The 27442-nt window shown below is 48.4% G+C and overlaps 1 protein-coding gene across 1 annotated transcript in view; it reads left to right on the top strand.

The window, feature by feature from the left end:
- Nucleotides 1-27442, top strand: part of CARD10 (caspase recruitment domain family member 10) — a 243474-nt gene that overhangs the window by 76627 nt on the left and 139405 nt on the right. The window contains exon 2 of the mRNA XM_078684000.1: nt 13301-13534. Within this exon, the coding sequence (XP_078540126.1) occupies nt 13301-13534 (234 nt within the window). The remainder of the gene's footprint in view (nt 1-13300; nt 13535-27442) is intronic.

The raw sequence follows: 27442 nt of genomic DNA, 5'->3' as shown, positions 1-27442 counted from the left end.
ACAGGTTTCCAGTTCCAGCGTAGACCAGATCCTGACCAAAAATACCAAGGGTCTCAGCACTGCCAAATCACTAACAGTTTAAAGCCAAATCGTAGTATGCAGAAAGAAGCGGGGTAAACCGAGGAACTGAAAACCATGATCTTATAAAGTGATTTTCTCTCACAATAAGAAGATCTACAGAGGCCATGCCCCAAACTTTAGCCTAATATAAAGCCACCGACTGAGCTGCAGTCTTGCACACTTCTACAACAGGTGGGACTACCCTCTGGGAAGTGACCCTGTGCATCCTTCCAATAGACATGTTTTGGGGAAAAAAGTGGCCTTGCTCTTCTCAATGTGGGCGGACCATGTCAGGGAACCACTGGTTCTGACTCCCAGGTAATCAAAGTGGTTCACCTCCTCAAGTAATGTGTTCCCGAGTGACAGGTTCTTGTGGAACGATTTATGCAGTTGTAAGGCAATACATTTGGTTTCAGGACAATATTCTCTAGCCCCCTTAAGTTCCAAACGTTTTGGAATTTATTTAGTAAATTCAATATTCCGACAGGGGCTCTTGAGAAGAGCATGGTATCATCTGCAAACATCAACCTAGGGATATGCACACCATCGACATTGTGAATAATGTCATTGAGGTCGCTAAATTTATCATTTATGTACAGAGAAAAGAGTGTCAGTGCCAGGACGCATCCTGGGCAAACCCCTTGCATTACGGTGATCCCCTCTGTTAGCGCCCCATCCATACGCCTCTCTACTTGAGCATATTTGTTCTTGTGGAGCTTTTCTAAGATCACTACAAAGGGGAGAGGTGCTCCCATTGACCTACAGGAGTCTCAGAGAGGATCTGGGATATAAATTGAATGCAGCTCTAAGGTTATTGACGGCAACATAGAGATGGCCCTTCTGAATTCTGATGTATTTCCATAGAATCAGCATAAACCTAAAGACCTGGTCAAGTGTTCCAACCTTAAATCTAAACCAGTCCTAAAAAGGTGAGAGGAAGTCTTCATCAAGAACCCAGCTAAAACCTGTCACCAAAATACCCTTTGGAGAATTTCGATTAAGCTAATGGGCCTAATTGCTAAGGTCAGATCTGGCTCCCATCTTAAACATTTACTGGCTCCTAAACTGAGTTTGTACATATAAAAATGTTTTTACCATTGTAAAAAAACAGAATGGGGGCGTGGCTACGATGGCGACCTAAGCGGACGTGCTCTGTGTGGCTCCCCGGCCCTATGCCCGTAGCACGCTGTAATTAGCTGAAATACCCCCCAAATCCAGCTTCAGACTACATCTAGGAGCAGCGCCCCATCGAGCCGCCTTCCAAGCAGACTCCCGAGGAAGCGGAGAGCCCAGGCGCCATGTTCTACACACCGCGGCGGCACCCGGGAGACCCCGGCATCATGGCGGCGAGACCCTGAGCCTACTCGGCTGAGCTGCGGAGGGGAGCGCCCAAAACACTGACTGCGCGACCCAGCCGGAGACGGTGAGAGCCCCTAAGTCCCGACTGTGGCCGATTGCCTGGCACCCGGGACCTCTGCTTCAGGGTCGCATGCGAGGGCCCGGCAGGTCCCCGCAAATCCAGCCCCCGGCTTCGGGCCTGCACGGCGCACGGCCAAGACCTCTCCTGGCAGAGACGGACGCGGTCGGGCTGCCTCCTAAGGCCCACGGACCGCCTGAGGCGCACACCCTATATTGACCCCCCCCCCCGAGGCCGAGATCAAGCGGAGGACATCGCCTGGAGCTGGGGCATTGCTCGCCGACGCCGGCTCTCCCTCCGGGGCTGTGCCACACTAGAGGCCCCGGCGTGGGCCCTGACTGGCGGAAGCGGACTACACTCTCAGCACGCCTAGAGGCCTCCCAGGGGCATCGGAGCCCGGGCCCCCCACGTCGCACTACCACCCTGCTGCCTCGCCCCCCGCCTGGGACACCGTGTCGGCGGGGGGTCCTCCACCCCGGCACTGCCGGTTCATCCACTGGGACGCCATCACGCCCGTCCCCCGAAAAGAGGCCTCGTGGTGTTGACGTGTTGCCCAGCATCCTAGTCCCGCCGCGAGGCGGCTCTTGCCTATCACCCTTGGCCTGCAGCGGACCCGGGGTCGGGGGACCAACCGCGTAGACTCGGACCACGAGAGCCCAGCTCGATCATCGATGCCCCCGGACCTGCTGTGCACGTGGGCCTCGACAAACACCCTCGAGGCCTGCCTTTGAGCTTGAAAGGAACACTCGGCTGCCGGCAGGCATGGCGCCTGCTTCCCCGGCCTAAGGACAGCTCCCTCACTCGCATTGGAGGTCACTGGAGCCCCTGGCGCCCACCGACACTGCTGCAAAGCGTGGACCACCCTCACTGGAGCATTCGCACGTAAGGCGGGGAGCGACCCGGCCCAGCTGCCCGTGACTTCCTGTTTGCCTCATCCAGCATGCAGCCCTGGGACTCCTGCGGGCCCCCGCTTGGCCTCTACACGCCGCCTGCTGCCCACGCGCACCCGGCGGCCGGGGATCCACATTTATCTCTAGCCGCCTGACCTGCGACAACGCCGGTGCCTGAATCGAGATCCGGAGCCCCACAGGGAGGTATTCGGGCACCACCGACCCCCTCTGCCCGAACCCGCAGTCTCCTGGCTTCAACAACATGGCTAACTCCAGCCGCAAAAATACACGAAATATCGTGGACCATCTACATAAATCTGCATCAAAGGTGGAAAAGACCCAGGCGGAGGTCTTCCCGAAGCCTCAGGTGAGCCCCCAGACGCAGGAGGACGACTCCGCCCCCATCACCAAGGCCTTCCTGGCCTCCCTCTTCAATACTTTACGGGAGGACTTTCAAGCCTTGAAGCAAGAACTCACGGGGGAACAGAGGGAGTTGCGTCGAGACCTGGACGGCCTGGGTGAGCGGGTGGCCTCGGTGGAAGAGGCGGATCAATCACGCAGCATGGAGGTGGAGAGGCTGCAGCAGGAGATTCTTCGGCTCCAAGACCAACAGGTGGACCTGCAATCGCACTCGGAAGACCTCGAGAACCGCTCCAGGCGAAATAACATAAGGATCCGTGGAGTTCCATCGAATGCAGAAACACCCACTATGGTGGAATACTTGCAGGAAATGCTCCGAGAGATTCTGGGTGAACCTCAGGATTTTGCAATAAGAATTGACAGAGCGCACAGGGTGGGCCTGACACGTCGTGCCCCGGCCCCTCCTCCGGACATTTTGGCCTTCCTCCCGGACTTCCCCCTCAAGGAACGCATCCTACGGGAGGCCCGCAGGGCACAACCCATTCACTTCCGTGACATACCTGTGGCTCTGTTTCAGGACCTCTCCACCATCACTCTACAGAAGCGCAAATCCTTCCGGATAGCAACAACCTTTTTAAAAGACAATGGTATCCCCTACTCGTGGGGTCACCCGTTTCGCCTGATCTTTAAATGGGAGGGGACGCTCCATCAACTCCGATCACTCCGAGAAATCTGCGCCCTCCTGAACATTGATGTACCAGAGGAGTCCGGATCTAGAGATGCATCTCCACGTCGCTCTCAGGGTGACCCCTCCCAGCGGCCGAGAGACAGCTGGCAGACAGTGCGCCGGAGGCGCTCCCCGAGAAATGTCTCGAGACCCGACCCGGCCACTGTTGCACAGGAACGGGAGGCGGCGGTGCAGGAGGTGGCGGACAACACAGCAGCTGATAAGTAAGACATTGCAATCCAGGGGGTTTTCTTTCAGGCCTCGTTTAACCGGGGCGATGGGTCGGGGAGCCGCCATCTTTGGCTGCTGCCATGGTACCCCTACTGATGACTTTCTACGGACCTGTGTCATACACATTTAGGCCCGAGACTCTAACCAGTTCTAGTTTTGGGGATTGTTTCAGGGTGGGGGTGGGGTCAGACATCTGGGTGGAGGGGGGCTCTGGGGAAACTGGGAGAATCCGTTCTGTTGGGGTTAGGGTGGATCTTTTGCGGTGGGAGTTGGGGAGATGGGGAGCGAAGCCGAGATTAGGGGTGGAGATCGGGGAGGGAGGGTGGGGACCAGTATGCCAGGGGATCTACACAGCGTTCACAGTGCCACTACTATTCTGTCATGCACAACAATGCCCAGCACTGCTTTGTTCGATTCTTTTCGCAATCCCACAGGATGATTGACACACTTAAAATACTGTCTCTCAATGTCAAAGGCCTCAACAACCTGATTAAGCGGAGAGCGGTCATCTCTTTCTTAGAAAATTCGGAGGCTGACATCTGCTTGCTGCAGGAAACACACCTTCTGCCCAAGGACTGGCACAGGCTGCGATCCCGGGCCTTTCCCCAACAGTACTTTTCCTCTCTACCGTCCAAGAAGGCGGGGGTGGCCATTCTTGTGTCCCGACGTTTCCGGGGCCGGGTGGGAGCCAAAACAGGGGAGATCAAGGGGGGCCTCCTCACTCACACCTTCCTTGTAGGGCACAGCACGTACACAATCGGCTCCATCTACGCTCCTAACACGAACCAAGAAACTTTCCTGAAAGCAGCACTTTCTGAGGCACTACAAACTCCTCCCTCTCAGTTGATTGTTGGGGGGGATCTCAATCTTGTAATGGACACGAACATGGATAGATCCGGGCACCGCTATGGTGACACTGGCGCGCTTTCAGACGCGGGCAGCTCTTGGCTGCAAGATAGAGACATGGTAGACCATTGGAGAGCGACACACCCCACCACAGCGCGCTACACCTTCTACTCTCATGTACACCACACTTATGCGCATCTGGATCACTTCTTGGGTCCCTCAGGACTGCTCCCTCACATTGCCGAGATTTCCATAGTCCCAGCGGCCCTCTCTGATCACGACGCGGTGGAGCTGACACTTAGAGTGCCCAGGTCCCCACGCATGCCCGGCTCATGGAGACTCAACCAGCCTCTCCTGCAGAAACCAGCCGTTGTCAAACAACTTCGAGACTGCATATCGGACTATCTCGCCACTAATGACACCCCTGCAGTCTCGATATCATCCCTTTGGGGGGCCTTGAAGGCCGTGGTTCGGGGGGAGCTTATAGCAATCGCTGCTGCTGACACCAAAGCCCGCAAAGAAAAAAGGGCAGACCTCACGACACGAGTAGCCGAACTGGAGAGGGTTCACAGTCGCACGTGCGCTCCGACAATATGGCGCCAACTGAAGGCTGCTAGGGCTCAGCTGGCCAGTCTAGACACGGACAGGGCGGAGTTCGCTGCACTTCGTCTCCGCCACACATATTATGTGGGGGGTAACCGCACTGGACGCCTCTTGGCAAGCGCCCTCAAAGCAAAGACCCATCGCTCGCAAATATCCGAGCTGCGAGATGAATCGGGTCACAATATTACAGATGACACGCAGGTAGCCTCTGCCTTCCGTTCCTTTTATGCCTCCCTATGTAGCGCGGACAGGGTGTCACCCGCAGCGGTCGAAGACTATTTGCTGTCGGCCAACATAACGCCACTTTGCCCAACAAAATCGGAAGCTCTAGACGCTCCTATTCATCCGGACGAGATTCTTGCTGCTATCGCGCGCCTACGCCCGCTCAAATCACCGGGCCCCGATGGTTTTTCGGCGGGCTTTTATAAAACCTTTGGCCACACCCTGGCTCCCATACTGACGAGGCTGTTCAATTCCTTTGAGGGCCCGAGCTCCATCCCACCAGACATGTTGGCGGCTGATATAGTGGTATTGCCCAAGCTGGGTAGACCTCCGACGCACTGCTCTGCTTTCCGCCCCATCTCCTTACTTAATTTGGACTTGAAACTGTTCACCGGGGTGCTGGCGGCCCGCCTAGGCCCCTGCCTCCCGGGAATTATTGAGCCGGACCAATCGGGCTTCGTCCCAAATCGCCAATGCAGCGACAATACTAAGAGACTGCTGCACCTTGTGGACAAAACTCATTTCCAGGACTCGGAGTCGGTTCTGCTGGCCATCGAGGCGGAGAAGGCGTTTGACCGCGTCGACTGGTCCTACCTGCAGTCGGTCTTACAGAGATACCATCTTGGAGACCGATTCCGGGCGTGGATCGCAAGCTGCTACCACCGCCCCACGGCCCGTGTTCGACTCGGCGGCCTCAAATCGGACGCCTTTGAGATCCAAAGAGGTACTCGCCAGGGGTGCCCTCTCTCGCCCCTTTTATTCGCTCTCTATGTGGAACCCCTGGCGCAAAAAATCCGAGATAACCCCAGAGTGTGCGGCATCTCTTTCGGCCATGAACCCCATACGCTGGGACTTTATGCCGATGACATTATAGCTGCTTTGGATAAGCCATCCAGCTCTGTGCCTGCTTTCTTGGAGGAATTGGAGTCATTCGGAGCGGTGTCTGGCTTCAAGATTAACCGGGGGAAGTCCCTGATACTCCCCCTGGGCAGCTACGCCCATCCTAATGCCCCTACGCCTAACTTAGGCTGCGACCTACCAACCACCACGCAGCTCCCGTATCTGGGGATCACACTAACCTCTACTACGGCATCGACGGTGACCCTCAATTACAAAACGCTATCCTCCCAAATCCGAGCCGACTTCGCGAGGTGGTCGAAACAACCCCTCTCTCTACTAGGCCAAGTGGCGGCAGTGAAGATGTCCGTGTTACCTAAAATTCTGTACGTCTTTCAGACTCTCCCGGTTCAACCTCCGCCGGGCGTGATCGCCGAACTACAACACGCCATCCACCAGTTCATCTGGGAAAGGAAGCGCGCACGCCTGCACAAACAGGCAGCATACAGAAACGTCGACGAGGGTGGCCTCGGCATCCCTAATCTCCTACAGTATTTCTGGGCATCCCAACTCCGCTATTTGGTGGAGTGGTGCTGACCCGAGTCTGAGAAACGATGGCTATTTCAAGACAGGGCAATGGCTCAGACGCTGTTGTGGAAGGTCCCGTTTCTCGCCCGCCAGCATAGACCACGGTACCTCCTCCGCTCCCCCATCAAGCGCACCATAATGAAGGTTTGGGACTCGGTGACGGTCAAAAGAGGCCTGACGACTTTCCCTTCACCGCTTACGCCACTTTTTGATAACCCCGAGTTTCCACCAGGCACCGACCCTCACGCTTTCTTACAGTGGCGGATTACATACTGCCGCTCGGCCGGCCATCTTTTTGACGTGGAGGGATTCCTCCCTCTCGCCGATGTCACGCGGGACTACGGAATTTCCAAGCCCCACATGTATCAATACTTTCAACTCCGCCATTGGCTCCTGTCACAGGAATGTGCTCCACTGGTCGGCCGCCGGATGACCTCCTTCGAGCGCTGGCTGGTGTCGAAGGACTCGGACAAACACCTTATATCCGAACTCTATAAGCTGCTATCCCCTAAGCCTAACCTAGTTAAAACAGCAGGGCAGAGACGCTGGGAATTGGAACTCGGACGGACACTATCGCCCAAAGAATGGGAGTTCATATACTACAGGGCAACACATACCACCCGCAATACTCATGCCAGAGAAGCGGCGATGAAACTGGCCATCTACTGGCATCTCACCCCAGCGCGACTCCATCAAGGCAACCCTCTCCGCAGCGCGCTGTGTTGGAGGGGATGCGGCGAAAAAGGTACCCTAACACATCTCTTGTGGGACTGCCGCGAGCTGCAGGGGTACTGGACAGCTGTTTTGGATGATATAGATTCCACATTCGCAACTGAAATCCCACGCTTTCCAGCATACACGATCTTAGGACTGCCCAATGCGCTCACATTTCCCTTGCGTTCCCCGCGCGGCAAGCAGATGGGTATTGCCATACAGGCGGCGACACAACATGTTCTGTCACTATGGGGATCAACCACATTGCCCTCCCACACTGGCTGGCTACACAAACTTTGGTTCACGATGGGCATGGAGCGAATACAGGCCGCACTTACAAACACTGCTGATCTGTTCCGGAAAACCTGGCACCCGCTTTTGTCACTCCTGTCCAGGGAATTTCATGAAATCACATGCCCGAAATATCTCCGCATTTTACGACTCACAGAATGTCCACGTGACCCAACATGAATCCGTGTATACTATTGCACACACACCTGGCTGTGCTATGATGGACGCTTCGGACGACAGGCATACTGGTCGGGGTGGGGGACAGGGGGGGCAGTTGGGCTCTGGGGGGGGGTTGCGTTCTTCTTCATGTTCTGTTTAATGGCCACTCCTCTGTGGCTTCCTTCCCCAAAAATGGGCAACGCATTCTACATGGGCAGGGTTTATCTGCTTTCCTTTTGAATTGTAGAGAAGACTTGTATGTCTGTCTCGATCGCCATACCTGCTTACTGCATATGTACAACGTCGCATTGCCTGCCTCTCTCTTTGCCTCTTTTTGCTTTCAAAAATCAATAAAAAACACATTTGAAATTAAAAAACAGAATTGCTGGTTGTGACCATAAAAACGTTTTCAACATCAGGTCCTTCTTTCAGTGCTTAGAATAGAAAGGATAAACTATTGAAACAAGCATTCGCAAAGCCAATGGCGATGCAAGAGCTATTGACTTCATCAATGTTTTTTAATCAAGAGCACATCTGGAGTTGGGCCAGGGATTTCCATGGCTGTGGACATAGAGGAGGTGGCAAGATAATGACAACAGCTTGAATAACAGCGAGCTCTGTGTGGGATGGGGAGAAGACAAATCAAGCCAGGCTCGCTAGCAAATGTTAATACCACACCAAATACTTATGGTGGATGTCCAGTGTGTTCTTTTTTAACAGCTCTGGTTTTTCATGTCATTTAATAAAAATGTGCTGCAATTGGCTTTGTGGAACTTCTCTCTGGGTGCTTTTCCCTCTTCATTTCTAGTAGAAAGCATCTGAGGAGTAAGTGGATGGCTGTTCATTATTTCATCAGCGGGGTTTCTGCATCACAATACATTTTTGTGCAGTTTTAAATAACGCGAACTCGACCCAAAGGTTTTGTCAAGAAGACAAGATTAAGGGGCCGATTATGATCGCGGTTTTCCCGCATCCTCTGGGCCGGCGGAAGCCACCGCCGGCCCGGAGGATGCGGGAAAACCGCTGTGGAGCCTCCAAAGACCCACTGCCAAATTAGGATGGCTGGTGGGTCTTGAATTCCGTCCGCAGCTTTTCCGCCGCGGTCGCCTTCCGACCGCGGCGGAAAAGCACTAACATGGCTGGCGGTATCTATCAGACACCGCCAGCCATATTAGGATGGAGGGAATCACATGCTTTTCCGCCGCGGTGGAAAAGCATACGGACATTCACTTAGCCCCCTGGGTGAAGGGGGGGTGGGGGGTGCACATGGGGGTACCTATGGTACCCCCCTGCCTTTACGTGCAAGAAGCGGCAGGCACCGCGCGGTGCCTGCCGCTTTGTGCATGCAAATGCACTGCTTTCGTTTTTTACATTGCGGCGGGTGCTGCTTCAAGCAGCACCCGCCGCAATGTAAAAAATACAGGATGTGACCGCCGGGGTGGCGGTCACATCCTAATTGCCATGGAGGGACCGCTGCTGCCCATGCGGACGGTCCCTCTTACTCAGGGGTGGCGGACGGACGCAAGTCCGTCCGCCATCATAATAGGGCCCTTAGTGATTTGCCCAGAATTTCAGAATATTGAGCTAAGGCCGATTCTAGTTTAGTGACAGATTAGTGTCTCCAATATCATTTTTTATCCACTATCCACTCATTATCCGTGGAGGTTCTGACCTTTTTCTTTTGAAGCGTCAAGGAGGCTAAATTACCTTGGGGAGAAGCTGAAGACGGTGAAAGATGCCACTTATGAGTGGAATGCTTGCCCTTGATGCACAACAATACTATAGAAATAGCTTGACAGCAGAGAAACACTACCAACATATTATGAAATTCTGCCATAAACCCAAAAGGAGCCCTTAATCTGAAGCTCTGGTGGGTTAATATAGAATGAAGCCTGCCTCCTGAGTCCCAGAAGCAAAACGCGAACTACAGCACATGTGCAAGACCATGGCGCTGCTAAGCGTCCCAGTGCGCATGCACACACAATCAAGGCATGAGTCTTTGTGGTAGCCTGGGTTTGAATGCTGACCGGCCAAAACAGAAATGCTGTAAGATTGAACCGCCTTGTGTTAAAACATGCATACATCTATGCACCCACAAAGAAACACGCCTTACTTGTTGCATCTTGCATCCAATTGCTGACAGGCCAACAAGAAAGCAGTATAAACAAACAGCGGTGGTGCGACTCACCCTGCATGAAATGCGCTTACTGCTGTCATATAGATATCAGGGATCCTTTCTAAATTCCCTTGAAGCTATGATACTTCTTTGGCAGAATCTTAGCTAGTGAAAACATGAGTGGGGGCAACGTACGTGTCATTTCTGCGATTACCTAAAACAACTGGAATTAAAGAAACCCTTTATTTACTGTTTATCAGCCTTGTGACCCACAGGAAGGAGTGTTGCAAGACTGCGTGAGTTCTAAATTGATACTGTGTGTCTACTCTCGTAGCCTGTGAATTCATAGTATGGCGCTCTTCACCAAGCAGAGAAGTGGGAGAGGTTTGGGGGACCTCGGTTATTGAAAGCACAGCAAATGTGACAAGGCTGTTTACATAAACGGAGCTCGGAGCGACTGAAAGCATGAACGCTCGTTTTAAGTGTTCAAAACAAATTTTAAAAAGTAGCCCTGAAAACATCTGTTAAAATGGGAGCCGGGGATGAATAGTAGTAAGTGGCCCATACTCTCTGGGAGGGCCAAACACGGGAAGAGGCATGATGCATACATGCCATGGACAAATGGGGAGAAAGAATATAAGAGTGACGAAGGAGCCAGCAAATGGGAAGCCTATTGGCAGGCTGAAACCCACAAATTATATACAACATGTCTCTTCAAGTCATCGCATGCGCTGTCTAGCGCCAAGACCTAAAAAAAGGACCTTTTATTCAGAACCAGATGTAAAAAGATTGCACGTAAACCATGCAAGCTAAACATAGACACAATTCACTTAATGGAATCAGTCCTAAAATATTCCAAATAGTGTCAAGTCATAGAGCTTTTACAGTGGTGAGGATTTTGGCATCGACCCGCTGCCACTAGTGGTTCAATTGAGCTGGTATTTTCCAGTGCTCCATACCAGCACTTATTTCTGACATCCCACCACATTGTGGCTATGTCAGCTTATTTTGAACAGAGCTCATCCACAGACTGTTTAAAATTTTTACTCACAAATACATTAAAATAAAAATACTTAGTCCAGGCCATTATTGCTGCTTTAGTAACTTGGAATAATCCAAATGGTCACTTTTATGGGAGTATTTTAGTTATAAGGTAATGGCAACACTGGCATTTGGCAGCACCAGCAGGTTGCACAAGCTGCAGTAGCTTGTCATGAAATAACTTCGCACCTAGCTAATTGTTTTTTTTAATGAATTAAGCACTGGCTATTACAAGTGCAGTCTCAACACAGGCATATGTGTCTCATGTCCCAGAATCTCTCAAAAGTATAAGAGGGAATTGTTTTTAATTTGCACCACCTACCAGGGGATACTTACATATTATACCTGGGTCTAAAGTGGAATGGCATGGCGTGCAAAAAAACTATGGATTTAACCCAGATCTGTGACTGGGGCTGAATGTTTGATTAATTCAGTATTCCGTCCATCAACTTTTCTTTTTGCATAAGTCTGTTTGGCTTGGCAGCTTTAAGAGTAGTGCCAAGAGACCCAGTTGAGTGATAGATGCTATATAGGTGCTGTCATTCCTTTAGTCAGTCATGACTGATCAGGCATTGCAGAATTTTCCTCAGCACTCTCAGGAGAAGAAACAGATAGATAAAGACATAGAGATTTGTGGTTTCAACAAAAGTTGTTAATCAACCATTATTTAAAGGTTCCTTATCAATCCCATTTCATTGGGCAAGTCCCCACCAATTTGTGGGGCTGGACATCTATATATATTTGCTCTATGTCTCCCACTATGTCTCCATTGTATCTCAATTTGGTTTTAGCCAATTATTGTTTATCCATCAACTGATCACTTGCATTCAATTATGAAACTTACCACTGACCACAGCCCACCATCCTAACAGAGGACAATCTGGGTATCATAGGCATACCTATAAAGGAGCACAGCAAAGGATTGAATACGTTTGGAAAGGTGCTGGACATAGGTGTGGGACAAACTGGGAGAGAGCACAGTCAGCTGGAATTATTGCTTTTCAGCTGAATGGATGGTCCTGGACAGGCTTCTGTGACATTTTGAACCTTGGCCCTTCCATCACTTTGGTCCTGCTTGGGATGGTTCATCAGCCTTTATTAGGTGAGGCAGCCCTCATGGCTCCTTGCCAAAGATAGGCACTCCTTTCTATGCTCTACCTCACCTCATGGTTTCCCCTTTAAAGTCAAGGACAGGGAGAAATAAAGCCCTTTAGGGCGCTTGTTCCCAATCAAAGTCTCAGTCAGATCCCTTCCTGCATAGAAGAGGATTCCCAATACTTCTCTGGACATACACTATTTCTTTTTTGGAGAAGACTCCCAGCCCAGCTCTGGAGGACACTCTTGAAGGCTACTCCCTAGGAGCTTTTTCAACCATGCTCTGAAGCTAGACTGCACCCTGTGCAGCATAAGCCATGCCCACCAATGATGCCCTGAAGCAGGCATGATTGTACTCTGGACTATTGAGTGCTATAATATTGTGATATGCTAATGTTGTGGTCAAAATATTGAAAGGTAAGTGCATATATTAAGTATAGATTTACTATTCTTAACTCCACATCTGTGTTTCTTGAAGATGTATTTATCATCATGGTACATATATGTGAAGTTAGGTATAGAAAATCTATATATACCTGTCTTTCGATATTTTGTTCCTTGATATTCAGTCTACAACATTAGTGTCCCACGATATTCAGTAGTCAATATTCAGGACCCACACCAGCAGACGCCAGTCCTGCCATGGTGATAACAGCTGCTCTTAAATCCTACCCAAGTAAACCTCCTCAGTCATGCCCTAGAAGAGGATCTCATATTGTGCCCAGACGAGTCTACTGAATCCTTTCCTGGAGGAGGGTCTAAATTCTATTCTGGAGAAGACCCCTTAATGTTGCTCCTGAGTTGCCCCTGATCATGTTCTACTACCCTCAAGCCTGTGTATGCTGTTTCCCCTCAACCAATCATGCACAGGAGTATAGATAATCCCACAGGGAGAATATACCTCTCCGCCACTTTCCCACCCTCCCTTAGATAAGTACAGTTTAGATGAAAGGCACAGTGACTCTAAAAGTGCGTGAAGACCAGATTGTACAAAATGTCATAGTTCTGTAAAGAACTCTGACGGTAGTCTGTAAACCCACACTTTTTCTTTACCATGCACTGAGTACAGTTTGTATGAGCCACCCTATTTTCTTTCTGTATAGTTTCCGTAGATGGAGCTGGCCCAGAGTCCAGAACCTCAGAAGAGGATGAGGAGGAGGAGGAGAAGGAGGAGGGAGAGATGTGGGAGAAGATCGAAAGACTTCGGCACCAGCTGACCCGATCCCTGAATCCCGCCAAGCTGACCCCATACCTGCGTCAGTGCAGAGTCATCGATGAGCAGGATGAGGAGGAGGTTCTCAACACTTACCGCTTCCCCACCAAGACCAGTCAGACCGGTGAGCGTATAATTGTAATACAGGCCAATGGTGCCGCTTCTACATCAATCCTCATTACTCCAACTTATCGCCAACTTACAATAGCCGTTACACTAACGGTGTGTGAAATGTTTAGTAATTAGCTTATCGTAATTGTGTGAAATTGCACAAAAACTTTGCTCTAATATGTATCATTTTGAGAAATGCAAACCTGACATTTCGCATTATACTTTAGCACAAAATTCATCCTTTTATTCCTCTTAAATGTGAAGGCACATTTCATGCTAAAAAATAGTGCAGGAAACACCCGTGGCATGATCCGCTTTCATGCGGGTAATTCGTATTGTTCCTGTGCTCCTGCACTGAAATTTTGCGTGGCTTAATGATGTAATTTTGGGAATTTCACATAAAAGCATAACACAAATTTTGCAATATTACTCAATATAAATCTGAAATAACAAAAATTTCATCCACACCCAATTTACGCCTTCCCCTTACCCAGAGCTCTTATACCAAACCTCGGACTCGATGTCCCTTCACTATGCTTGCAACCAGGGATGTGCAAAAGTAAAATGATGACAGTGGAATAATGAAAAGTCGACTTCTTTCCCCCTTCCTAGTATTCTTAAAGAATACTACCATAACAAATAGGTTTTATTGATATTTTTCTCCCTTAAATCTTAATTATTTTGAGAGTTTTCATCAACTATTTATTTAAACATAACCATTTTCTGTGAACTTATCACAGCCAGCATAATTTTAACAAAAGCCATCTGAAGTTAATAGATGCAAAGCTTGCTGCTTTTGCACACCCCTGCCTATGGCAGGGTTTGTACATATTCCCCCCACAGCTAGTGCACAAAACCATCTCTAGGTGTCAGCATGTCTACAAAACCACGCACAGACAGTGCTTGTACATCCTCCCATACTCTACCATTCTCACCATCAACATCCTAGGCCACCCTCCACTACTAGCAACTCTAAGTCTTTTACAGCAGCACTTGTTCTTTTTACTCTATAATCATTCTGCTTAGATAGTAGTAGGCTATATACTAAAACCACAAGCTATATACAAATGTGCTCCACAAGCGTGGTGGGGGGTGGCTACCCTCATTCATGAATGCAACTAGCACAATATTTATTGGTGCAGTTCATAATTTTTACACCACAATTTTACTTTGTATTTCTGTGCAGTCAATATCTTGAAAATTCTTTCGACTTCAGTGGCTGGCAGTAAGTACTGAAGAGATTACTATGCACAATGCCCTGGGGACACATATGTGCCAATCTCATACTGGGCAAGATTCCTTCAGGAGAGAGCAGTGCCGCACACCTGTGTGCCATTCTAATGGACAAAGAATGAAAGAACCCTCTAGATAATAAGCATAATCACAGGCTTGTCACCAGAGTCAAAGAGCTGGGTCTCATGTACGCCTTCAATGGGCATTCATCATCATCAAAGGGATCATCCGTCAGACACAACCTTTGCAACATATACAAAACACCACTCGCCAATATCATCCGATCACAAGACATCACCATCATCTCCTACGCCAATGATACCCAACTTATCCACTCCCTGATGGACAAGACAAACACCACCAGAATCAACTTCACCAACTGCATGACCATGGTAGCAGACTGGATGCGAACCAACTGCCTAAAGTGCAACTCCAACAAGACAGAAGTACTGGTCTTGAGCAACAAGACTTCTCCATGGGATTCCACCTGGTGGCCATCGGAGCTAGGAGCAACACCCATAGACCATGCAAGAAATCTAGGGATCATCCTAGACAACAAGCTCAACATTATGGCTCAAGTCAATGCAGTGTGCACCTCCTGCTTCCACATCCTATGCATGCTACAAAAGATCTTCAAACGGTAGCCTCAGAAAACCAGACGGACCATCACACAAGCGCTCTTCACCAGCAGGCTGGAGTACGGCAACACTCTTTATGTTGGAAACTCCAAACAACTCCTACACAGACTCCAGACCATCCAAAAACACAGCTGCAAGACTTGTACTCGACCGTCCACACCACATCTACATCACACTGCTCCTCAGAAAGCTTCACTGGCTCCTCATTCACACGTGCAGTCAATTCAATCTTCTCACACACACATGCAAAGCCCTACACAATGCAGAACCAGAATACCTGAACAGCCGCATACACTCTCACCAACCCAACAGACACCCCTGTTTCACTCTCACTTGCACACACTCCTGCATTAGTAAAAGCAAAACTGGAGGTCGCTCATTCTCCTATATCACACCCATGACATGGAGCGACCTCCCTCAACACATCAGAGCTTCTCCTCACTTCTTGACTTCCGCAAGAAGCTGAAAACCTGGCTCTTCATATGAGCACCTTGGGACCTCACACCTACACACTTTGCTCAAGTGCCTGGATGCTCTCTTGGGCGATTAGTGCGCTATACAAATCAATATAACATAACATTTTGATGAGAAAATTAACGACCAACACTTTTGTTTAGTTTAGAAATACTGCAACACTTTGATTGCGACTCTCAAAAGATTTTACGAGTATGGAAAGTAGTACTACAGGAGTATTCCTTTACATACTCTTAAATGCCTTTATGAATCAGCCCCCAAATGCCCAACTTACTAGTAGCAAATGTGCAAAGAGGTCGCAGTTCTTTCAATTTGCCCTAATTGTATATAAATATTAACATTATATTCCAATTTAGAAGTTTTGTGGCCAGTTCACAAAGGTCTGTAAGAGTACTTAAAAGAGTACTACTACTTGAAGTACTTCTAAATGTCTTTGTGAATCAGCCTCACTGATTTTCTGACAGGTGAGTAGGCTGTCCTCCATGAGCGGTTACCAGCAGTTCCAACAATGTATTCCAAATTAAGTTAAAGATCTCACCACTAATGCTGTATCTTGGAATGCTCTGAATCTAACACTAGCCCTTAACAACATAACCTCATTTTACAAATAAAAGACAACAAAAAATGAGCAAACAGCATGACTGAAATGAAATGAATGTCCCTCTTTTTTTTTACATATCACCTTGATACTACATATATAATCCATGCAGCCAGGCACTATTCTGTTCTCCATCCCTGAGCTTTCCCACATGCTCGAAGTCTTTGACAGACCGTGAATACAGCAAAGAAGCTCATTGTGAGAAGTCAAAGATATAATTGCAAATCTCTATTACACATTAACTTATAATATAAACAATACCTCGATTATGGTTGTAATCAGTAAACCGTCAGTGCAGGTGACTAACTGGGATGTAAACAGAAAGGAAAAGCCTAACATTTTAGGAAGGGGCTTACCGAGGGTTCCTTTGTAGTATCTTCCGATTTATGGCAATGTACCCAAATGCCCACATACCTTCCTCGGGCTGTCTGCAAACAGCATTACCCTGGCACTGTCCAGTGTCCAAGTCCATGGGCACGATCGCTGACTGATCAGTGGCGTAACGAAAGTAGAGAGGGCTACCCCTGCGAGGTACATGGAGGGGCCCCAATCCGGATTTAATCTGGAAACCGGAGCTCTCCGGTCTGATTCCTGTGCTGAGGGGGCCCCCTGCAGCTCGATGGGCCCCCGCACCGCGGGGGTTGCGGGGCCTGTGTTACACCACTAATGACTGTCCCTTAAGGTGGCCCTGCATGGAATGTCCTCTCTGTCCTTTGGCTAAACCTCTGAGGATGCGCTTATCTACAGTGACGCACTGATTTAAAAAAATGCGGGACCCAGGCTAGAGAATTATGCACGGGCAGAGACTGATGAGAAGAGAGCGAGTGAATTGTCCAGTTATCAGACACAGTATGACTCGGGTACATATTAATGCTAATTGAAAAAACACTAGTCACAAAAACGAACGTGTCATCTGTGCAAGCCCGAAAACAAGACCGCCCCCAAAATGCCATTTTGTGAAGAAAATATGGAAACATCGATATGGTCTACCAAAAAGCGGGGGTCATAAGTTATATATATATATAGGTAATGATCCATAGGAACGAATTTATAAACTGTGACACAAATGGCAGATCAACCAGCGCATTGAAATCTAAAATGAAGACAGTTCTGATGGGTAACGGGGCATAAAAAGTATTTTTTGCAAATGCGCTTTGGAGGGAGAATAAATTATAATGCAGCGAAATAATAGTACTTTGGCAACGTTTTATTCCAGTGCCACTGCATTAAAATTCGTGGTCTTAACTTGGCCATGAGCATGTTTTAATAAATAAAATAAAAAATTAAGAGACAAAGTTCATCAAGCAAGTTCAAAATTATATAATTCCAGAAAGTACTCGAGATGAACAGCGCATCTATTGGACTGATGCAAAATGATTCCGACGCCGAGTACAGGATTTATAATGTTCTCCACTGATAGCTTAGCAGTACAAGCGGACAACTTGTAGGACCTTATTATCTACTTTCCCTCCCATTTCTTTCTCCTTTTTTTATGAATAGCATCATCATCAACATCTTTATTTCGGCAGCATTTGCCATAAAAGATAAAACACAACTATTATACAAATAAAACAGTTAATTACATCATGGACAGTTAATCAATGATCATAAAAACAGCAGCATGATTCCTTAATACAGAACATCATACCATCATACAAGCAGGCTTGGTTAGTCCATACAAACAATAAAAATGTAGAAAAGCTAATTGGATGTTGATAGTTATTAAAATTAAACACTTATTCTGGAGCCCTGGATAGTAAACATCTTCTCTTCTGCCAGAAGGTTTCCAGATATTTGGCTACCACAAAACAACCATGCCAGAAAGATCCGTTTTAAGAACCCTATATGCCTGGAGACAGTGGGTGAAGCCCAGGTTTTTACAGGCCGGTACAATCCAGTGCCTTCTTGCCTGCGCATAAGTTCGACAAAAAAACAATATGTGCAGCTCAGTTTCCTGTTCATGGTTGCACCCAGGGCAATGACTCAAGGAGGGCTCAGTCCATTTACTAGTGAAGGCACGGATTGGTAGACTTCCGTACCTCCACTGTAGGTACAGTTTCCTGGTATTAGTTGGAAATATGACATCTAAGATTCCCTCCAACTTATAAGTGTCCTTAATCTTTAAGAAGGAATTGGTCAGAGTACCAGACTGTATGCCCTGTCTATATGCCACAATTTTACTTTCATGGTACAATGAAAGCAACTGCTTCCGGGAAACCATGGGGCAAGCAATCGCAGGATCAAACCATAAATTAGCTAGTCCCAGGCGCACAAGCTCATTTTTGGGTTTCGCCTGCCGAAAGGCTGCGCTCTGCGCAGACTTTCAGCGCAGGTGAAATCCTATGTCTACACTAAGCACTTCGGGAACGTCCCACGGCTCTCATTGGCTAGCTCCATAAATGGAGGCTAGCCATTGAGTGCCGGATCTGTCCGTCAAGGCCGGACCAGATTCGGGGGCGTTCCCGAGATTTTTTCCCTGGGCGGAGATGCGCTGTCCATTCCCGCCCCCTCCGTGTGCCTCCCCGCCCCACCCTCGCTGTCCTGTGCACGTTTCCTGCAGTCCGTGTCCCCTCCCGCCGTCCGTGTCCTCTCCCGCCCCCCTCCCGCCCTCCGTGTCGTCTCCCGCCCCCCTCCCGCCCTCCGTGTTGTCTCCCGTGTCGTCTCCCGCCCTCCCGCCCTCCGTGTCGTCTCCCGCCCTCCGTGTCATCTCCCGCCCTCCGTGTCGTCTCCCGCCCCCCTCCCGCCCTCCGTGTCGTCTCCCGCCCCCCTCCCGCCCTCCGTGTCATCTCCCGCCCTCCGTGTCGTCTCCCGCCCCCCTCCCGCCCTCCGTGTCATCTCCGTGTCATCTCCCGCCCTCCGTGTCGTCTCCCGACCCCTGTGTCCTCGTAGGTGCTTGTTTTTTATATGACAAGTGGCGCATTCGTTCGGCCTTCTCACCTGGGTCTGTGCACCCACGAGGCCAGGAGGGTACAACAGCGTCCTGGCTGCCAGCAGCAGAGCCTTCATCCACATCACCAGGCGCTCGACACCAGCGCATCAGACTGCCTACCTGGCAGGGAGGAGGGAGGATCAGAAGCCTTCCTATTGGGAGAGGAGCAGCTCACCTGGAGCATTCCATTTGTTTTGGGTAAGGAGGGGAGGAGAAGGAGGGGCAGAGACGCTCCTCTTCCTTCCAGCACGAGAAGTGACTCGACAATCGGGAACCAAATTTAGACTCCCACACCAAACAAACAAAAAATCGGAAGCTTGTTTTTCCACAAACAAACGTGACCTCAGTGCGTGGGGGCGTCGTCTGCAATGTCACCAACCGAGCCGGCCTCTGCGTTGCAGCTATTTGGGAGCAGCCGGGCTTTGAGGACTGATTCCCAGGCTGGCTAATTAGAGGCTGCGAGCAAGTCTGATGCAAGTGGGGACGCACACGGCGAGCAGGAAGCGATTTACACCACTGGTGCACAGCATACACCTCGAACCCACAGTGGGATTGGAATCATTGTGGTGCGTCCTCCAAGGCACCGCGCAACCGGTGTGGGCAAGCCCTGGGAAAACGCTGAACAAATGTTTAACAAAGCACAGCCGAAGACCGCAGCTCCCACACAGAGAAGCCACGCTCGCACCCGTGCTGCGACCTAGGAAGCTGGCGTAGGCCTACCTGGCAGAGGTACACGGTCTTCGAGAAACTGCGCTGGGAATGGGCCCAGAGGGAAACGCTGGCAGATGTGTAACGCACACTGGACCCATTCTTGCAGAGGCCACCCCCGAAAGGTGGCCTCGAGGGCCGGCACCCTAACGGAAGCCAGAGCCCCGGAAAAGAAAAATCACCATTAACACAGGCCCTGGTGGGACGTGGCAAGGAGGGATAACGGGAGGAGCAATAATGGAGAATAAAATGGTGAATGAAACAGTAGTTAACCTTTCTAACAGAACTTTAAGTTTGGATAAATTGGCGTTTCCTCAATTATGGTCTTTCTTTGGGTCTTTCTTTGTGCCCCACATTTAGATTTGAATTTGTTGAAACACTTTTATAGACCCTTTCAAGTTGGTCAGAAAACTGAAAAAAATGCCATTCCTTGAAACCTGACACAAGGGATACTAGGGCACAAAGTTCCATCTTAAGGGCCGAGGATAATCTTACTATTGGTGATGTTGACATGCTGATCACATTAAATGAACTAGAACAGGTAACAGTTCAAAAGAAATATTGTTAAAGATATTGAAGGATTTTTAGATACTTTGGGTATTGTCTATGACTGTACTGCGTACCCTAGCACTTTTCAAACTAACTCTGTTTTCACAAATCAGTTTCCCTTTGATGCTATTGATATATTTCATGAGAATATTTGTGATTTGAAAAAACTTAGAAAGGTCAACACCAACGAGTCTTGGAATTTGTCTAGAGAGGAAATGAAAGTTGTGTATGACCTTGCAGGTGACTCCAGCATTATCCACCTGGGGCAACATTGTCATTTTGTCAAAAGCTATGTATACTTACAAAGCAAATAGACAGTTGGGTGACACCAGATGCTAATGAGAAAATCAACAGAGACACCTACACTAAAATAGTAATGGAATATTGGGCACAGTTAGAAACAAGCATTTACAATGCAACGGTTTCGCCTTTGGAAATGTTAAAGCTATTTGCAATGTAAATGACAATGGCAATTATTTATCTGTTTTCAAAACCAACACATAAATACAAATGTTGTCATTTACAATGCCAATAACTCAAACTTTTCCAAAGGCGAAACCGTTGCATTGTAAATGCTTGTTTATGTATTGAAACCAGGGGATATTCCCTACAATCGGGTAGGTCAGGATTTCCTGCAGCTCGGACCTGTAGTATGCCAACTCTGGTGTAGTCCATACTCTGCGCCAAAAGGTTAGGGGCTTATCGCTCAGATCTTCATCAAGTGGCCTTAATCCCAGATCAAGCCTCATCGGCAACAGAGGGGTACTAGGGGGGAGTAATAAAAGCTGCCTGATAAATTTGTTCTCAGTTGCCACCATCTCGCGTTTGCACATGTGGCCCCAGAGTTCAATACCGTACATAACCGCTCCCCTGGCCTGTGCTCTATATATCTCTAATGGGGGACCGATCGCCTTAATAGAAGATTTGTTTTTATTTATAAGGCTGACAACTTCTCCCGCCAGTTGGGCCAGTTAAAGCTGAGACTTTATTTGATGGTGACCCCAAGACATATTCTCATTTAGAGTCACCCCTAGATATTCAAAGGTTCTGACCCTTTCCAGCCTATTTGCACCAATACATGGGTTAGGACGTGTTTTTGATGGGGGATTAAAAATCATATATTTGGTCTTGAGAGTATTAATCTTAAGGCCATGATTTCCACAGAATGCCTCGAATCCCTTGAGGACTCGTTGAATCCTCATCGGTGATTTAGCTAGCAGCAGGGTGTCGTCCGCGAACATAATCGCCGGCACCCTGCTGCCAGCAAGTCAGGGGGCATCGCCGTCCTCTACCCCATTTAAATGGGCGATTACCCCGTTGACATAGAGGCAAAACAGGGTCGGTGCCAGCACACAGCCCTGTCTTACCCCCCTGTCAACGGGGAATCTATTAGATAGAGAACCATCCCGGCTGCATCTAACCTGCGCATAATTATCCGTATGTAAACGAACAATCATATTTAGAAGGTATTGCGGTACCCCCATATTGGATAAGACAGACCAGAGTTTTCTGCGGGGTACGAGATCAAAAGCCGCCCGCAGATCTACGAAAACGGTATAGAGGCTGCCACCCTCCAACTTTACCGTTTCCAATATAAAAGGGCCAAGCGAAAAATTTGATCTATGGTAGAGACTTTCTTCCTGAACCCAGCTTGATAGGGGCTCAGGACTGAATGATCAAGCATCCACTCTAGTCGGTCCAAGATCAGCCTTGCAAAGACCTTTTGTGGGACGTCTATGAGGCTGATAGGCCTGTAGTTGGCTGGGAGCAGAGGAGAGCCCTTCTTGAAGATAGGTACAATCTCTGCCCCCAGCCAAGTACTAGGAACCTCCATCCCACCCAAGATTGAGTTAAATACGACCTGTAGATATGGGGCCCAGACAGTTGGTTCATGTCTGAACAAGTCTCCCGGAAGCTTGTCCAAACCCGGAGCTTTCTCCGCTGCGAGTTTGGCAATTGCGGCACCAACCTCCGCCACAGTAAATTCTACTTGGGCCACTAAAGGGCTAGGGCCTATCACTGAATTACCTGTGTCTTCTACATGATCTGTGATAGCCTGTGAATATAGGGTACGGAAGTGAGCCTCCCAGACACTAGGAGCAATATTAGCTTCTACTGCTGGTGTTGGATCCACAGAACCATTTTTAACAATCTGCCAAAATTTCCGGGCATCTCTAAAGTTAAGGGCACCCACCATTTCAGACCAGTTTTCATTATCCCACTCAATCTTGGCGGCTTGAATTACGTATTTATATTCATTCCTCTTAGCCCTGATCGGCACGGTGTTACCCCTTTGCTTCATGGCCTCAAGGAGTTTGGCTTTGGCCTTCCTACAAGCTGTATTGTACCATGAGGCTTTCAACGGCTTGGCATTCTTTTTCAATACTCGCGGGTTCAATACCTCAGCTAATGCGCTGGTAAGCTCCAAGTGGAGGTCCCCGAGTTTATTGTGTTTCTCCACAGATGGGCATAGTGAAGTAAGTTCTTCAACTCTTTCTAAAACCGGGACTATTGTGGCATAAAGCCGGGAGATAGCTTCTGGATTCCCTATGACTTTAGCCCATCTAATTCCACGTCTATCGCTAGATAGGATCGCTCTAGGGTCCGGGGAGGTATTAGCCATCTGGTTGTCAGTGATAGTGCCGGGCACCAGGAATTTTCAGAGTCAGCGCATTGTGGTCGCTTTCATCACGTGGGGTTACCTGAAAGCTCATTACATTGCCCCAGTCACGCATCTCCACAAAGATATAATCTAAGCGTGACTCCTGCCCCAGTTTGTTAAAGGTGGGTTTCGGTGGGATATCCCCACTGACCCGCCCATTGCAGGCCCTTATAGAATTATTAAGAGTCAGGGCCATAATTTGGGTAGCCAGCAGCATCTAAGACTTCACTGTTGGGCCCCCTACAGGTGGTATATCCCATTAATCATCCTCTTCCAATGTGGTGCCCTCAAGAAAGGCTGGCAGCGGCTCGAATTGACAATTAAAGTCACCCCTACCAGATATGGAGTGCCTTGGGGGATGGTACCAAGGAAGAGGGATAAATCCTCAATTGTTCTTGAGACATTAGTTACGCCCGTTGGTCTTGAATATACATTTACTAATACTTCTTTAGCCGCATTTGGCCATTCCAATACCACACTTTGGATATCCGCAGAGTTTGTCTCAAGTGTCCTTGCAGAACATCCTAAGTGTGAACCCACCCAGATGAGTAGTCCGCCAGACGGGCGTCCCTTCCCGCCCCATTTTGCCTGAATTGAAAATGAGGCAAAACCAGTATGCCAATAATCCTCCCTGGCCCAAGTTTCCTGGAATAGGCACACATCTTGCATGTCAATAAATGACCCCCATTCAGGCAAGTCAAGTTTATTTAATATCCCTGCCAGATTCCAGGAAACATTTGACAGGGGACCTAGTTCTCCATTTACTCTTTGGCTATTAATAGCATAGCTCATAGAAGGCGTCCACACCATTTTATATTTTTGCAAAAAATGCCCCCTCTTTAGCTTGATCGGAAGAGGAATCGTGCAGAGCCAGCGCAGGTGCTGCTGTCTTATCTTTCCCATGAATCAAAGCTCTTCAGTCACCCCCACCCAGAGCTGAGCTGAGTCAGGATTTATATATTCATATTATTTATAATGCCAACATCATGTTATTAGGTATATGTTGTACGATTTATAATCCTTAAGAGCTTACTTTGTCACCCCCCACCTTTGGGAGTAAGGCTCCTCCCCACTTCCACGAAGTACATACCCCCTACCATTACCTCCGCTGCCCTGTGAGCTGGCTGTAGCAACATGGTGGTGCTTTATAAACACTAAAAATGAATAAATACTGGCTTTGGTGCCAGTTGTCCAATTTCTGTGTCATCTAGCCACACAAGGCTTACTTTTGTCCGATTATCAATGCCCGAATAAGTTTCTTAACCATGGTTATGATGCCTAACCTCCCATGTTTTCCATCTCCCAGTAATTTCGTTTCATTGTATCGCTAGGCTTTTCTTCTTCTCAGCTGTGTGACCTGCTCCAAAGGGCCACTAGTCCTTGTTTGCCCCGGGCCAAAACGACTTCAAAGGTACAACACGCCTCCAAGTGAGAGAGACCAATAAGGACCCAAAAAGACAGCGAAATCCGACAAATATGAAATGTGTTACTTACCTGTAACTGCAGTTATCCAGTATTGGTATCTTTCATAGATTAACATGCCTGAATCATTCCCCGTCGTCGGGATGGGAGTCCCCGGTATATAAATAAAGTAATGTCTCATTAGACAGATGGAGTAATAGGCCAAAGGCCTTACATTAGTAACATATCCATGCCCTTTTGTAAAAAGGACCAAACTCTAGAGAAGAGCCAATCAGCTATCACCACCCTCTGGAACCTTCCTGGAAGGAGGTCTAGTCCCTCAGATTTTCGTAAGCACAGTGCTAAGTAGGTGTATCACTGAGAGAACTAGATGAGCCCTTTCAGGGGAGGTGGGTGGGTTGCATCATGTGAATCTATGAAAGATCATCATTCACAGAAAAGGGAAGAGGGTAAAAAAAACCTCTACTACCCCGAACCCCCTAATATAACGTATAAACACATGAAGGTGTAGAAAAGACAAAACCCAGAGTGAATAAATAAACAAGCAGTGACACAATTGTGTGTTTTGAAAAACTGCCCTCACTCACACACAAATGTGTGTGACATGCTTCATCATTGGGTCTGCTTACAAAACGTCCTGGCGTAGCCACGCACAGGGCGGAACATAGGGAGGGGGAAACGCAAAATACAATATACAAAACAACACACAAAATGTGACAAAACAGTGATAACCAGCTAAGTGTTACCCCGAGACTGGGTATGGTGATAGATAAAGGTGCAGTGAATAGATTGTGCTATTAAAACTGGCTCATGGATACCTGTCAGACCTTTATTCGTAGGCTCCAAGGTCAGGATAAAAAGTAAATAAAGGATGGGAAGTGTTTTTAGAGGAATATTAAGTTCCCAAAACACCCCTCCTTAAACTGAAATAGCCAACATGTTTTGACCGTCTTATAGTGCCCCCACTGAACAGGTCACGTCGGTCTTCTTCAGGACATCTACCAGCATATACATACAGCATATACAAATTCACCAGATAATAACATATCAATGTGAAACATAGAAAGTAACAAATTGCAATCAAAGAAAGCATTAAGAAACACAATAGAGAAATGTGCGTATACAAGAAAGGATGGCGGGATGAAAAGAAGGCTCACCTCTATCGAAATAGATGACAAAGTACTGCCTGTCCCACGGGACTGTAAGCCACAAAGAGTTGATTGGACTTGCAGAAGGTCTTTGTCTTTTCAATGTAAAACTTTAGGCAGCGTTTAAGATCCAAAGAATGCAGAGTTCTTTCTGCCATTGTGTGAGGATTTGGAAAAAAGGAACGAAAGACTATAGGTTAATTGAGATGGAAGTCTGACGGGACCTTAGGCACAAACTTAGGATTTGTTCGTGGTATAACCCTGTCGTGTTTGAACTGAAGGAAAGTGTCTTGAATTAAAAATGCCTGGAGCTCACTTACTCGCCTCGCTGAGGTAAGGGCCAGAAGGAGCGCCGTTTTCCAAGAAAGATACTTAAGATCAGCTCTGTGTTTCGACTCAAAATGATTCTTCATGAGCTGAGCAAGAACTGTGTTGAGTTGCCAAGTGGGAGGTAAAGTCTTTACAGGAAGAAAAGTCCTGAACAGGCCTTTAAGAAACTGCTTCATCAACCTGTTAGGCCAAAGAGAAGGGCAAGCAGAAGATCTTCTGAAATGGGATATTGCTGCCAGGTGAACTTTAATGGAAGCATGAGAGAGACCTGAATTCGCCAGATGGAGAAGGTTTGGCATTATTTGTACTGGAGAAGATGAAAGAGGGTGTATCTTCTTTGACTTGCACCAGATGCAGGACCTCTTCCATTTTAAGGAGTATGTTTTGTTAGTACTGTCCAGTCGAGCCCGAGCCAGAACTGCTCTACAATCCGGCGGAATGTCTAGGCCCTGGAATTCCCTGAACTCAGGAGCCAAGCGGATAATCTGAGAGATGTCGGATCCGGATGCTGGACTTGTTGGTGGTTCATTGTGAGAAGAGAGGGAAACGGTTTCAACTGGATCGGTGGTTCCAGGGAGAGAAGGTGAAGCTCCGTGAACCAATGCTGGCATGGCCAAGCTGGGTCTATCAGAATGAGCGTGCAAGGCTTTCAATTTCCTGAGAACTCTGGGAATCAGGGGAAACGGTGGAAAAGCGTATGCAAAGATGTTGCACCATGCAATCGAAAATGCATTCCCTAGAGATCCCTTCTTGGGACGCCAGCTTGTTAATTGTTGGCATTTAGCGTTCTGCCTTGTAGCGAACAGGTCTAGGAGAGGAGTGCCCCATTAAGAGAATATGTGGATTCCGCTGATTCAATTCCCATTCGTGACACGCCTCCTGTTGTCTGCTCAGACAATCGGCAAGAACATTGTCCGTTCCGGGGACGTACTCTGCCCGAAGAGAAATGTTGTGAAGGAGCAACCAGTTCCAGATCTTTTGCGACTCATGAGAGAGTGTTAGAGAGCGAGTTCCCCCTTGCTTATTTAGATAGTGCATCGTCGTGGTATTGTCTGTACGCACGAGCACTAGAGAATTTCTGATTCTTGGTAAGACTGCCAGAAGAACGAGATAGACAGCTCGCAGTTCGAGGAGATTTATGTGGAGTTGTCTTTTGGAATGGGACCACTTTCTGCTGATCTGTAGTTCTTGGAGGAAAGCTCTCCATCCTTCCAGGGACGCATCTGTTGT

The sequence above is a fragment of the Lissotriton helveticus genome, chromosome 1_1, assembly GCF_964261635.1.
Source record: "Lissotriton helveticus chromosome 1_1, aLisHel1.1, whole genome shotgun sequence".
NCBI lineage: Eukaryota > Metazoa > Chordata > Amphibia > Caudata > Salamandridae > Lissotriton > Lissotriton helveticus.
This window is presented reverse-complemented; position numbering and strand designations above follow the sequence as displayed.